Below are 15,958 nucleotides of genomic sequence, written 5' to 3'. Positions count from 1 at the left end.
AGATTAGATAGTGGTTGACGAAAATATTTCAAACATGTTTCAAATAATGATGACCTTATTAAAAATCACATAAAAAAATGCCATAAAACCCACAACATAATAAATGTCTAAAATATCGGTTAATAAACGCAACTGCTATTTCTCAACGTAGGGGAAATACACGTACCACTGTAAACAGTAATGAAGCTAGGTATCTCACATGAGCATGTCTAATACTACAAGAGACAATGTGCACACTGCATAATAAACCAGTTTAACTTCATAGCTACGGCATTAAAGCACAGTTCCATTTTCTGATACTGAATATCAACCGAGTTTGAGGACTACAAATATATAGTAGATACTTAGTACTTACTTTGTGAAAAGCTGAATCCTTTGTAGGTGGTCCTGGGACGTGTCTACACAGTCTGTACCGCTCCTCCGTGTGTCTCTCTGTCCGGGCGCCTGGGGGGTGAATGAGCTCGTTCTGTTCAGATTGTCGGCTGCTGCCAAGTGGAGCAGACCTGAGAGCTGCTGCTGCCCTGCTGGAAAAAGAAAGCACCAAAAAAAGGCACCATTAGGCACAGAGTGGAACAAGTCAGACCCCTTCTGGTAGAATGACAAAAACTGGTGTCAAGGCTTTTGCATGCCTCTGTGTTTTTTTCTAACAATTGTTTTAAGTTTTAAATACATAATGTAAAAACTGAAAAAGTTATATGCTAGTGTTGTGTCTTGGTCAGATACGTCAACCAAGGTGCACAAGGGCTGTAGCAACAGATGTGCAGCCCTATCAGTCAGACCCAGGACAGTTGTAGCTTCAAATGTATCTTAAAAAAATCAAGTAAAAGACAACATGGTTTTATAAAGACACTGCTATATATTATTTTACTCAAAGAGCAAAATTATGCATTTTTATTATCTTGTGGTATCAAAATCGGAATCAAGTATCACAGTATCATATCAAAACTGAGTTTGAAATTGTAATATTGTAACACTAGTCACAAAAGCAATCAATTAAATAAACATTTATGTGGAATCAGTATCACACAAAAAAGACTAGCGTTCCGACGGCCCGCCCGCGGGCCTTTACGTTACAACAATGTACGTGTATTTCTGCATCACCCACACAAACATTCTACACATCAAATGAAAGCTACGACATTCATCTTTCTGAATATGTAAACCATTTACACCTCTAATCACCACAGTGCTGACAGGAAAGCCGTTTTTACAGAGAAGTCAGAAATGTGGATTTGGACTTCACTTACCATTTAGCGCTCTGGTTCTGTCAAACATCAACATATTCACACAAAGTTGGTCTCATTCGTTCCGTAAAGGTCCAGAGAATATAATCCAGTCAAGAAATTATGTCCACAAAGGAAGTTAGAGCCTCCATGTCCAATCTGCTGCAGGAAAGTGAAATCTGTTCCGTCGCTTCTCTGCATTTCTTTTGTCAGTTTCAGGCATAATAAACTTCTGACAGCGCCAACTTTGTTCCTCAGTGCAAAACAAACTTGTTAGCTTGTGATTGACACCAAAGTTGGCCAATAAGGTGGGGGCTGTGGGTTACTGGAGCGGCGGACAGTGAATGAGAGCTACAGATGACTGAAAGAGTACGCCCCACTCTCCCCCTTGTAGAATCAAGCTGTTACATTACACACGTTTAGTGATGTTTTCCTCTTAAAGCCCATGAACTGCGGAACACGCTGATGCATGACAGGCAGTGGTTTACTGCAAACAGACGGAGTTTGCTGCGTGCGTAACAAGCCGAGGCTGGATATAAAGATCCGCGCGTAAAATTACGCGCGCGAGTTGCGTAATTTTACGCAGCAGTTTTGCATTTTAAACATGACGAAACGGACAAAACTAAGGAAGTGCGCGACCGAGGACACTGTGGATGTTTGTACAAGTTAAACTAGAGGCATCTCGGATACCTGGAGCGGTTCGTGGAACCGAGTGAAGATCTCATGGTGGACTCAGGAGTAGAGGGACCTTATGTTTTGATGGACTGGATGCTGTTCCTGATCAGTAAGCGTGGTTTATTCTGCTATTCACTTAATTGTGGGTCAAATGTGTATCATGCGTAATCATTAGCATTAGCTAATGCCAATCTGCGCCCCCCCAACCACCACCAATCATCACGCACACACCACTTGGGCGAAGTGTCTTGCCTAAGGACACAATGACAGAAGTAAGGACACAATGACAGAAATTGGTCAGAGTGGGACTCGATCCTCCAACCTTCGGGTTGCGGGACCAAAGCTCTAACCACTGAGCCACTGTTGCAGAATGACTGTCTCACTGTACGATCATGTACAGTGTGTTCTCAGTTTCCAGTGTGGTTGTTTACATTTTGAAGCGTGTGTGTGTTTGTTGATTGTTTGCAGTGTGTGGTTTGTAAATATATATTTATTTTGACCCATAGCACTTGTTTTGACTGTATTTTATATACAAATATACATTTTATATTGTGTTTTGATATGATATATAAATGTACAGTAATAGAGCAGCTGGGTGTGCAGATACAGATTCCTCTCAGTGTGAGTTTTCAGTAGAGCCCTCACTGATGTCTGTGGGTTGAAACATTCAAAAGTTATTGCACTTTTTCCAAACGTTCTCCAAATGTCTTCATTCGGATAGGTGTAGAGAGGCCTGGACTTACTCATGATAAAATGAGTCTAAAACTCTCATTTTTATAGGTATTGACCTACAATGTAAGTGGTCAACAATCTTGTCAGTTGAGGTATGGTGTATTTTTGTCCCCAGCTCCCCACTGCAGCTTTCTACACCTTCATTTTCACACATTTTTTTTGGCGAGGATGAGAAAAAAATTTTTTTATGTGCGTTCCAAAGTCTATAAATGCTCAGCAGACAAACTTACAGTGATTCTGACACCTGTTGGTAAAACTATAGGGTGTTACCTTTACAAAGACCCCAAACTAGTGCAGTTACTACTGAGGGTTCAATAATGGTGATTATTTTCATTTGGAGAGGTCAGAACAAAGGCAATTTCACCAAAATCACCCGGAATGCTAAGGGGTTAAACACTTTAAAAACTTTTAAATATTACTGAGTGTAATCTTAACTAAATATTTTTTATATTTTATTTTTTTCTTCTTCAGATACAAATAATGCTGTGTGCAGCACTGGTGTGCCGTCAGGACAATCAAAGCAAGCAGTACTTGTCTAAAAAAATCTAAAATCATTGCAAGTCAAAAGCATAATTAAATCGTTTCTAAATATATTCAAATAATCTTGTTTTCTTTTCACCTCTGCCAGTTTAAAGCATGTTTGAAGTCATGGTGTCCTTTAATACACCCTACTGGCCACTGAGGAAACTGCATCAAATGCGGTTCCCAGCGTCTTATTAACTTGTGTTGTTGTTCTGTGCCACTGAGAGCACACCGCACCACACTCTCTATATGTGGTTTGACAACCAGAGAGGGCAGCTGGTTGTTTTAGAGGTGTACTGAGAACCACAGCAGTCTCAAACAGCCCAAAAAAACCACTGATGGAGGAATTACACATGTGAGGAGATTTCTAGTGAGTGCGCATGTGCAGCACAAAATGACAATTGTTAACTGTTATTTTAGTATTTAGTATTTAGTATTTATGGCTTTCACTTCATGTTTCTAGTGATTAGATGTTAGTAATCGTTAGTTTTATAGACAGCCATTAATCAAACAGTGAGCTAGTTTGAAGGCTAGTTTGTGTGAAATGGAGGATCTGGACGGAGCAGTGGAGTGACGGCGGCTGGAGAGGACTTGTGTTTATGAAGCAACAACATTGAAGGAATAACGGGACTATTACACATGTCGATCAACATGTGACTGTTCTGGTCCATCTTTGCTTCAGGGAAATACGGGACGTGGTTTTCATTTGCTGTCAGAGGTGAGTGTGAGTGCACTGTTGTAACGCAGGGCTGTAGTTTGAGACATATGAGGACTTATTATAGACTACATGCACCTCGTTGTTGTTGTTAGTATTTCTTAATGAATTAATGTTTTGAGTAGTACATCACATATGTGTAGAGCTGCCATATGTCACTCATATGGTTTCTAGATGCAAAATAATTACATGGATAAATGAGGTGTGGGAGTAGGACAAATTTGTGAAGAAACAAATAGCCCAAAAATAGCCCTGTTTGTACAAACAGCGTGTCAAATACAGTCCAATATATATACATATTAATACATATTAATAAACTAAGGCTTCTCTAATTTGACTCCAAAATGGCTCAGTATATAGGCCTATGTATTTAATATGTCATTAAAAAATAAATATACTAATTTGCAATGTAGTTTGTCTAAAAAGTGGTGTTATTAAATTATCGACTAAATACTGATGTCCACCCAAAGTCTGCTTGCCTACCCATAAACGTTACCGCATGCTACTGGTACTGTAATGCTGGTTGATCAAATGGGGAATTTTAATGAACACATTGTAATGTAGATACTCACTGCTGCTGTTGCACTGTGTGGATGCCTCTGTCCCTTTGTCTGTGCTGTCCTCGTCAGTGGTACAGTGCGTCTGATCCTGCCTGATGTTTTCATGATTGTCCGTTTGTGTTCTGTGCTCTTCCCTCGGTGAATGCATGTGTGGCAGCGCACTGGAGCATGGGCCCAGTCTGTGCAGCTGAGTCAGATGTTTTAAAGCCAAGACAAGGCTCCCATCCAGTTCCTTACATTCTTTCTGTGGAATCAGTGGAAAACAAAAAGAAAACAGTTAATGGAAGGGAACAGCCATTTGGTTCAGGATATCCCTCATTTTATTTTTCTGTTCATGTCAAAGTATTGTCATAAGTATGTATTATTACTTAACAAGTTTATAACCATTTTATGCCACAAAGATAGAAGTACAAAAAGAAGCACATTTATTATTGCCAATGCCCTAACACTATATAACATTTTTTAATTAATAATGGCTTACACTTGTAATGCGCTTTTCAAAGCCTCTCAAAGTGCTACACTATAGTCATTATTCATTCATTTCCACCAAAATTTCCACATTTTGGTATAAAGTTCACCAATAGTCACTCTCCATGAACATTCTGGGCAAATTATAAACTGATACATCTCCATGGAGAAAAGCAGGTGATGCCACAAATTTCAGATCAGATCTATGGAGAGGCAAACTCGCTCACAATAAGAATGCATGCTTTCCCAATGGATTTTTCAGTCAGAAAAACACCTGTAATTACATAAATGCTTAATACACTTAATACCATATTGAAGAATGCATAAATTAATAAGATCTCCATAGAAACAATCAGGTTGCATACCCACCACCAGAAATGTTACATAGTGCACATTTAAACTTATAAATAGCTAATAATTTGTTTTACATGTGATAATAAAATATGCAAAAACTGTAATTGAATGTGGCATTATAAAAATGAGACAAGACTGCGTTTCTTCCATCAACAACACATTCTAAACATACACTGCCTGGCCAAAAAAAAAAGTCGGCACCTGGATTTAACTAAGCAAATAGGTACGAGCCTACTCCAGTTGGTCAGGTCTAGGTCCAGCAACAGTCTGTGCTCAAAGAATGAGGTCAGCTGACACCTAAATACATTGAATGACCAGGTTATTCCATCAATGGATTTTTTCTCCCCAAGATGACAATGCCAGGATTCATCAGGCTCAAATTGTGAAAGAGTGGTTCAGGGAGCATGAGACATCATTTTAACCCCATTGAGAATCTTTGAGATGTGCTGGAGAAGGCTTTGTGCAGCGGTCAGACTCTAACATCATCAATGTAAGATCTTGGTGAAAAATTTATGCAACACTGGACGGAAATAAATATTGTGACACTGCAGAAGCTTATTGATACAGCGAATGCGTGCCATAATCAAAGCTAAAGGCGATCCAACAAAATATTAGTCTGTAACCTTTTTTTTTTGGCCAGGCAGTGTATTTACCTACAAGAATAAAGTAGGTGAACTCATCTGAATCTATTACATACATAGGTAGATTTTTTCCCCTTCTCACTTACTGGATCATTCCACAGTGGAGCTTTTTGATGTAATTTACTGTTGAGCATTGCATGAGCCGTGTCCAGGGCCAAATCCTAAAAACAATAATTTTTGTACAAATATATAAATAATGATTTCAAGTTTATTTGGGTGCAAATAAAACAACTAAATAAGGGATATAATAAGAGTAGTAATAGGGTTTAGGATGACATAAATAAAACTCAGTGGCTTGCTATTGACTTAAAGTATGTTTTGAAATGGTAAAATCAAATGCATCTTGTACCTGCACAAAAGTGAAGTTCTTCTGAGAACAGTCAATGACTGCTCCATTGGGCTGGGCCACACACAACACCACCAGGACCTGCTCACATACATTATGTCCTATGCAAACACACAGAATACAGATAAAATAATATTTTAAACAAAAGCGCAAGATAATTTTCAGGTCAAAACATAATGTGCTGGGTACAGAATGATAAGGTTATTTGTGATTATACATGAATTATCCATTTTAATTGTGATCTGTGTTTAGAACTCTTTGAACAAGGGCTGGGTAATATGGTGAAATTGTGATCTCATTTCTCAGCATCTCATGATTCACTAATTTTCTCTTGAATGCAGCTCTATGCTCAAACAAAGACACTGTTCCCCAACCACACCTCCTATTGGTAGGTCTCAGCCATGTCCTGAGGGAGTGACAGGTGGATCCAGCCACTTGCAATGTGTGCACTTTCACAGGATGCAGATGACAATATAAATGTATTAAGTTCATATGAATCATGACAAAATCAAAATCCTGTTCTGGCTCCAAGAAAATTGGGATATTATTTTTTCATCGCTTATCTACTTTGGGCCATGTCATGCACAAAACCTTTGACTATGTTGTTTTATTCACACTGTGGATCTGAATGATTTTTAAATCTCATGAACATATAATATAAAAACAGCATAATTTACCAATCTCCATACAAGAGCCCTAACAAGTCGGACAGCATTCATCAGCTGAACCATGGGTTTCAGTGTTGTCAGTGTTACCTGGGCACACAGCCTGCAGTGTGGCACGGCTGGCTCGTACGGTGCTCGTCAGGTGTCGCTGTGAAGAACCTGAAAATAAAAGGTAAAACTCCACCAGGTCCTCTTCCTCAGGGCTGGGACAGGTGTCATTGTCCTCCAGCTGCACGGTCAGCACACACTCTCCCTGAAAAAAGTTATGTTTTTATTTAGTCAAGAGGCAGCCAATATGAACATTTGGTACCACACATTTTAATATTATTTAGTTTGGAGCAACTATTTTGGTTAAGTAAAGGCGCAGAAGTACTTCGACCTTTGCATGCTACATCAGAGCTACCTCGTCTCAACTTGAAATTTATAGTTGTCCTTAAATACCACTGCCTTGACTTCAGACGGCACATTGAAAACAGACCAGAGAGCTGAGTGAAATGTGTTAAATTGGCTATTTATCAAAGCAACCAAAAAAATCAATAAAGAAAATCATTTATAAGCAATAACAGATTTGTATGTTTTTGTAAATATGTTTTCAGCTTTTGAAGCCTTAAACCCACAAGGACAAAAGAGCTTTTTTTTTTTTTACTTTTAAATATACGTGTGAAAACAACAGCACATATTTGGATTTAGGATGACATAAATAAGACTTAATAAGACAGCACCAACTTTGTTTAGTTAGTATCTGACCTTACTGTCTATTTACGAAGCTCAGTACTACTACAGTGTGCAATATAAGCATTTTAAGAATAAAGTTACACAAAATATGTCATGTTATTTTTAAATTTGAGTAGAATGTGATATTTCTGCATTTCTTTTTAGGTAAATTTTATAGTCTGTGTTTTATACAATACTTTAACCCTAACATAGACATTTACAGGCATGTTTTAGCATATTTGGAGTTCGATAATATAGTCTGAATATGGTCACTGAGATAATGTTAAGATATTCTTTTTTGTCAACATAATCCACCCCTATGTAATGCTGTTAATAAGCCTGTCACTTATTATATATATTGACTTATCATTCAGGACGTGACAGATGGAACAATCATTTTTGCGGGTCACTCTTTATTGTGGGTACTTTTCTTTGTACTAATGGATTTTGGTTATTTTTCTGTACTACAAAGAAGTTTGGGCTGTAGAAGGTTGAATTATGAACCTCTATGACTCATTATAGATACTATCTAACTACTAAAGTGCTCCATCCTGTTATTCATTCATTTTAACAACATACCCAAAAGTAAATGAGTTCTCCTTTAAACTTTGGTGCATAAAGCTCAGTGCACAAAGCCTGACTAAACACACGGTGCTGCTGAACACGGTTAAAGCCTGTTAAGAGCCACACCCACCCAACACAGGCTAACAATAGCACAGAGGAATGTTCAGATCAGTCTCGCTCACGCCACATTAGGGTGTCCACGCCGACTCTCCCACTGAACCTCTGACACACTGGTACACTTACCACAGGCTGCTGCTCTAATGAATGCATCTATCAACTGTCTAAGAGTGTGTGGAGCAGCAGCTAAACAGTATGTCAACACTGGAGCTGCGCAGGTGTGGCCAACTGAAAGACGAGAAACTGACAATATACAGTAACAGTATATGAGGCGGGTTTTATTCAACTTTAATTTATGATCAAATGTGTGGTGATACATCTTTTGAGATTATAGAGACAGGTTGCCAGGTTGCCATATATAACCAGAAACTCAAGCCCTTGGGATTTGGTTGGTGCAGAAATTTTATCTTCTTGCTTCATTAGCCAAGCAAAGAATCTTTTTACTTATGCTGTTTCACTTTATTTTATTTTTGATGTATGCTACAGGAAAAGTATTAAATATTTTGTGTGAATTTGTATTTTCAGAAACACATTTTTAAAGTTGAACATTTGAGGAGATTTCAGGAGGATTTTAAAATTAGCAATATTTCGATACTTTTATTCACTTCATCAGCTTACTGATGGACTTGTACAAAATGGTAATAGAATGGCAAATATTATTGTTTTTGTTTCAAACATAATGATCTCTGCTAGTCCTGATTTAAAGAGACTGAGAAACAAAAAAGTACTTACATAAAGTGGAGCTTCTGTAGGGTTTAACTTCATGGTTCTGCACAGAAAAAAAAAAAAAGATAATTAAAAGCAAGTTCAATATATCTAATTTAAGACTGCACCCCGTTTCCAAATGCAGAGATGTGGGTGACCCTCATGAAACAGGAAACAGGAAGTATGACGAAGACACACCGAAGGCTCACAAGTACGTAACACTGAATGTGATAGTCACTCACAGAGGCCTTTTCAGTGAATCACAGCACACACACAAAACCCAGATAAAGAGTGGAGTCATTCACAAAGGCTTCATCAGACTGCTCCTCTAAGGGCATTCACATATTAAGTCCTAAACTGATGCAAGCTGTAGAATACTCAGTGACAATCAGTAGCTCTGTCATAATAACACATTTTGAAGTACAACATATTGCTGAAGAAACTAAAGACAATAAGCGATAAGAATAAGCATGCTTTTATAAATGTTCAACATCATTAAAAACATGAGCTGTAATTAATAAATAACAGAATGAAACAGTAGTTAATTAACGTCTATGACAAGTGACAGAAGTCCCACAAAACCTCAAATGTACCGTAGTACAGAAAAAATAATTAAATTTTCCCCACTAGCACAAAGAAAAAGTAGAAATAATAATTACTGAGTCCCCAAAAATAATGTTCCATCTATTATTTATTGAATGATTGTTGATATAGTAAGTATCGTGACAGGCCGGTTTACATCAGAATATCATAGATGCTCATAACATTTTCTACTCATGAAACAAGAATGAAATGCATACTAGGAACAAAAAGAATGCAATTTCAAAGTATTAGTATATAGTTAACACAATGTAATCATCATAATGTACCATCTCTTGTGAAAATTGCATAGCTACTTGAAAGTTAATTCTTTCACAGCTTAAAGGCAATGCATGGATGTAACGTATTAAGGAGAGCTGTAATAATACTATTAGAATCCGTGGGTGTCTGTCTGGTAGCAGCTATAATCCCGCCCCCTGGGGAGGTCTGCAGCATCAGAGGGACTTGTATACTCCACATTAAAGCCTAAATAGACACTACTGGCCTCTAAATGCTGTTTATTGTTGATTATACAATAGTTTAGATGTTGGTTCTGATAGAAATAACATTTTCTGCATTCCTGTGATCAGTTAACTAGTGTTACGAAATGTATTCATGTTAAACATTCAAACTAAAATTTCTATATTGCCTAAAGGTATGTTTTCCTCAGAAAAGAAAAAAGTGTTTCATCAGAAGACCACACACTCTCCGATTATTGGAATCACACGCATCCTTTGGACTACACCCAAATACACTCATGCTGTATTAGACAGTTGGAAGCTCCTCTTATTTGACATTAACTCAATTCAAGTTGTCTCTGGTCCTTCTCTCTCTCATTGTAAGACCAAAAGCTCTCAAGCTAGAATGCTTCACATGCTCATATAGGGGTGCCATTGTTATTGTTAACTGCCTATAAGGGATAACTAAATTAAAGCAGTATTTTATGAACCTATTCAAGTGTCATCATTACATACAGCCAATTAGGCTCATTACCACATTACTTTTTTTAACTCTGAAAACTCTATTCACAGACCGAGACCAGAGCAATTTGACCAGCGATTTATATGACTCTAAATGTAGAGGTGATGGTAAATAGACCCATTGAACACTGTGTCCAGGGTCCATGTTGTATAAACACAACTATCTCACAAGTACTTTTAATAAAGCTGTTCAGGTCTAAATATAACATCAATAGTCCTGTCTGAAGCTATCAGACAGACTATGTTACCAACAATGAAATCTGAAACCACTTTTTATACATACACATGACTCAAGGATCAAATCAAGTTGTTTTTAGATTTCTTTTTCATTTTTTGCTCTATCTATAACCTTAACACGGCATTATATTGGGGAAAGGCCAAATGTCGAACTGATTTTTGGCTTATCTTTTATTTGGCAAATGACACTGTAAAGTATTCGCACAGTGATTTTAAGTATTCCTGCTGCCATACTTGTTGCAACCAGCCACACATGGCTACCAGAGTGGGCAATGTGGGTGAAGTGTCTTGCCCAGAGACACAATAACAGCATGTGTTTCTTGGTAGGAGAACTCTCCCACTGCACCACCAGCCCGGATGGATGTCCATAACAACACCAAGGTAGATTTTAGAACTAGTTATGCAATATTGTCTGAGTGTTCTTGCACACAGAAGTTATAAAGCCCATTTTCTACGCTCTGGATGGGTAGGCAGGGGGCATGTTTCCACAACTTGTTCTAATTATGTGTTATACAACATAATGCTGACACAGGCTGTTCTTTTGCAGAGAAGTCTAGCGAAAGGCTGGAGGGACTAACTCAGCTGGCCAGAAGTTATGTCTGGTATGGGAAGAATGAGACGACGAACGAAGAGCTCGGAAACAGGAGCACAGAGGAGAAGATGCCTATAGAGCAGCAGCAGTCATCACTTCCACAGGGTGCACATGGGGGTGACAGCAGGATATTACCTTATCACAACACAGTGCTGCAGCCAGCCCAATGCTCAGGTGCTTTAGGCCTGCAGGCAGCTGAACTCAAATCACATTGTTTAGGTTAGAAAAGTTTCTCTCTCAGAGCAGAAAGGTCTTTCCACTAGAAAAACATAACCACTGCTGCAAGGTGGCTTGTCATGATAATTGACTTCTCATTCAATATATGAAAGCTGCAACAATATGTTTTTGGGCTCAATATTTATCACATGTACATTTTCTTTGCAATAAAGGGGTATTTTTGGTTATTTTGGCTATATGATAAGTTTAGAGCTGTAAAAGGTTGAAATCACTTCCATGACTTATCATAGATATACACTTAGTTTTTGTATGTTAGAAGTATTTTATTCTACTATTTATTCTACTATTCATTTACTGCATCTCATGGGTTTTTTTTGGGTTTTTTTTTTTTATAATATCGTACATTTAGGATAGTTTTTTGGGAGGTAATCCTACTTTAGAGGTTATTGTGTCAGTGTGTCAGTTTCTATTTTGTTGTTTATCATCTATATTTACCTCATCAATATATCGCACATCAAAATATGTTAACGTAACAGGCAAAGGTGCGAGACTCACTCACTCTTCTAAAAGTGAAAGTCTGTACACCAAGCAAAGAGAGCATCATCAAGAAGGCCACTTGATGCAAAATGCAGAAAGTAAACAAAGCCAAAGATGCCTAGTACAGGTTGTCCAAAAAAAAAATCAATTCACAAATGCTAGTCAAAATTCAAACTAGTATTGAGACGCATTTAAATAAGTATCAATACAGAAAAATTACATAAAAAAGAAGGACTGAATAGTTTTAGAATGGTATTGGTCTATGTCCATGAAGGATACGATCACAAAATTTTACTGAATAAATAACACGTATTTTGTCTTGAAAATTATATTTGATTGTATTAAAGTATTTGTAACTAACGTGGCATCAAAATTGGAGCCTTTTCCCCTAGTTTTGAAATTGATTGGAATATTAATCTAGAAAAACACAAGAGAGATATGATTTGATCAGGATGTTATAGGTAGTCCTATACCACAGTTTTGGTTTGGGGAAAAAATGTATTGATGTATTGTTTTTTACATTGGAAATTTTACTGGTTCATACACAGTATTACTGTTAAATACATTATTAAGGACTAGATTAAATACTTTCCTTTGAGAGGTTTTTGAATAGTGTGGCAAAGATGCAATAGCCAGGGGTGCAAAAACAGATGAAAAAGAAATAACATTTTCCATGTGTTGGTGCCACATTTAAATTTTTGTCAAAACGCAACCCACAAACTTTCAGTATCTCATCTGTCACCAATAATACTAATATCCTTTTGTTCATATAAGATACTTGCATTTTGCTGGCACCATGACAAGTCCCATATGCACAGGTACTTGATTGTGATCTAACCCATGGGAGAACCATTACGTTTATTTGCCTGTAGGACAAGAATATGCAACTGTATCCACTGTATTTTCCAGTCCAACAGGCATGGCAGATTCCCTAGCCAATTTGAGCGTTTAGAGATGTTAGTCATGTTTAAGTGTGTTTTAATGGGAGGAGGCAAGGTAAAAACAGGTTCACATACACTGTAGAATATAAATAAAACCTGATCTCTATTAAGTACAGAGGGGAATGGTTCAGAAACACAGTAGCAGCAGAGGAGAGAGTGAGTCAACACTCAAACATCCACCACTGGTTAGCCCCCGCATACCACTGACTACTGCTGTGTGACAAAGACACTCTGAAACACTGAAGAACAACTCTTGCCTTTAAGAGCCCTACAAATAAGATAAGGCTGAGCTATTAATAAAGCTTATCTTTGAAACGTTTTGGTTTTTCTGTCCCATATAACGTCAAGTTGACCTAGGAGCACCCACACAGCAGACAAGCATGCCCCCGGATTAGCACCATGCAGATAGAGTTCCACACCTCACAACTACATTTCCAGCACTGTACGGAAACCCTGCAGGGACATCCTACTGTCTGTGAATGAACACAATGTATTGCTCAGGTGATTAGTTACTTAGCAAAAGAGATAAAACATAATCAAAAAAAGATTAGAAAAAGTCATTAATAACAGATTTTTTTGGCCAAGGTGAATACTTTCCTTGTTGACCTGGAAGTTTTTCTAATCCAACTGCAACAATCCTGTCCAAAGCCCAGGTGAATAAAGAAAAATCAACCAATAACAGACATGCTGCCATCTTCACCTATAAGCGCAACAAGACAGATACCAATAAGGGCTGTAGCCTTTTCATTGTTTAACTGATTAATCACTCAGTGGTGTCTTGGTAAACACGTTTTGTTCTTCAACGAATCATTTTATGAAGATTATACACCACACAGCAGAATGCATTGAGTGAGTCAGCTGGAGATTTGGGAGTGACAGGACAATTTAATCTGCCTCTTCACACCTAACATACTATTTAGTAGCAATTCTTTAATTAACATGTGAAACCAACCATTTATGCAATGTCCAGGGTATGTTATTAGTCGGAAAAAACTTAATACCAACACAGACGTATTATGGGACCATCTTGGGCAAACAACTAGATAACAGAGATCCTGGGCCCATACTTGTTTTCCAAGTCACTTCTGTGACTAGTAGTGACTTAATTCAACATATCGACAATTGACCTGGGACTTGACGTAGACTTGACGTAGACTTGTGACTTGACGTTCAGGTTTGGCCAACTTGAGGACACAGACTCGGAGACCAAGGACTCAAACTTAACAAGTTACACATATGTTGTTACATGTTTTTTTGTAAGTTTAAAGCAATGAGAATTCACTGAAAAATCCCCTAAGTGAGCACAGTTGAACTAAGTAAACTAATCTTTGGACTTGGATTCTGGCATTATCTGATTTACTCTGAATTGGACTCAGACTTTCACTGGGGGCAAGGACTTGACTCATACTCAAACAGTGAGCACTTGAATGCAACCTTAACTTGAAAAATTAAGACTCAGCTACAACTTCGGGGCTTGCATACATACAAAACTGAGAGTGACGGATTAATTAAAAAGGGTTTCTGGCAATGTATCGATTCTAGAGTTCTAGCGATTAACTTATTTACAGTCAATGTTTCCTTGTTTTGTCCTTTTTTTGGATAAACTGGCTCTAGTTTAGACCTAAAATAGTACAGCTATGTACCTAGTAAAAACCTAGTGGTACTTAGGAGGTAGTACTTGGTGTGAAAGTTTGATAATCTCTGAAGGCAACTGTTGGTACAGTATGATTTTTTGGTGAACAAGTTTGCACTGATTATCTATGACCACACTGTATATTTGAGACTTGTGTAATCTCAAAAGCCATGCCTGTTAGAGCTTGTTATTGCCATAGCATATAATCTAGTATTTAATTAGACCTACCCTACTTGTATAATTAAAATGAGTCTTTGATTTACCCTAGTTTAAAAATTGCACAATATTTAATTACTCTGTTAAAAAAAATAATGAATAATACAAATATATATTATGTTGTATTCTTATCAAGCAAAACCAAGCGCTGTGTAACTATAATCTCAATGTGTTATTTTGTTGAGCTGGGCCTCAAAGTAAGGCCCCGTACTTTAACTCTAAACGCTTATAAAGCCATGGGAGCATTTGATTAAACCAGATCCCCTATCCTTGCTTATCTAACCAACAATTTAAAAAAAAGACCACGGATACAGTTCATACCACATTGTAACTCCAGTGGAATTTATGTGAGACGAGCTAAACTTCATGCTCGTTGTTGTTGTTGGATCGCCGCAGTTTTGCAACGTGAGAGTTTATGCCAAAGTATTTTTACGCACCAAAACACAGACAAGCAGCGACAAATTCACTTCATAACAAGTATTCCCAGTCATTTTTAAACTTACCCTTAGCAAAACATAGCTAAATCACAGAACTAATGTATTTTATTTTACCCAGACTATCGGCTTACCTCCTCGCTGCCTCCTCTCTCCCTCTGTGCGTGCGCCCTGGCTTTCGGGAGTCACTCCAAAGTAATTCCACCTTTAAAAATACTCATATTTGATATGATATACAAAGTTCTCCTTGCATTTATCGGCTCGTCCATGATTTAATCTCTTAACAGACTTATTTTCATTTACGATAGATCCCTTTACAAGTGGTATCTGTGTCTACGTAGTTAGTCCATGCCTTTAGACACAGACCGCCCCGTGATTCAAGTTGCACAGATTCATTGCTGTTTCCGGTCTGGTTCTGTCAAAGTACAAACCATGGGGTAGAAACCGGATATATAAAGTCAAACAAAACATTTAACACATCTGGATTCCAGTAATAGCTACATCACAGGTGACATTTCATTGAATAAACTGTAGACAGTCCGCGGGCGTGTCTGTCCAGCTGATGTCCACAAAGTTAGAAGTTTTGTTTAAAGTGGACATGACAACACATCATTACATTTAAGATCTGACG

At 37.7% G+C, this 15,958-nt stretch overlaps 1 protein-coding gene across 4 annotated transcripts in view; it reads right to left on the bottom strand.

The window, feature by feature from the left end:
* LOC117372409 (A-kinase anchor protein 13-like) overlaps positions 1 to 15,754 on the bottom strand; it is a 44,921-nt gene extending 29,167 nt beyond the window's left edge. For 2 of the 4 annotated variants that reach the window (XM_055222603.1, XM_055222605.1), the window contains exons 1-7: positions 15,462 to 15,683; positions 9,029 to 9,065; positions 6,992 to 7,154; positions 6,240 to 6,337; positions 5,977 to 6,051; positions 4,440 to 4,671; positions 356 to 524 (exon numbers count right to left, since the gene is read on the bottom strand). In XM_055222603.1, the coding sequence (XP_055078578.1) occupies positions 356 to 524; positions 4,440 to 4,671; positions 5,977 to 6,051; positions 6,240 to 6,337; positions 6,992 to 7,154; positions 9,029 to 9,061 (770 nt within the window). In that variant the 5' untranslated portion in view covers positions 9,062 to 9,065; positions 15,462 to 15,683. Of the gene's footprint in view, positions 1 to 355; positions 525 to 4,439; positions 4,672 to 5,976; positions 6,052 to 6,239; positions 6,338 to 6,991; positions 7,155 to 9,028; positions 9,066 to 15,461 lie in introns of all 4 variants that reach the window. The other 2 variants (XM_033968210.2, XM_055222604.1) reach the window with 2 other exon arrangements.
* Positions 15,755 to 15,958: the final 204 nt, after the last annotated feature.

This window comes from Periophthalmus magnuspinnatus, chromosome 6 (assembly GCF_009829125.3).
Source record: "Periophthalmus magnuspinnatus isolate fPerMag1 chromosome 6, fPerMag1.2.pri, whole genome shotgun sequence".
In the NCBI taxonomy this organism is placed as follows: domain Eukaryota; kingdom Metazoa; phylum Chordata; class Actinopteri; order Gobiiformes; family Gobiidae; genus Periophthalmus; species Periophthalmus magnuspinnatus.
Note: the sequence above shows the minus strand (reverse complement) of the source record. Positions and strands in the feature narration are given on the sequence as shown.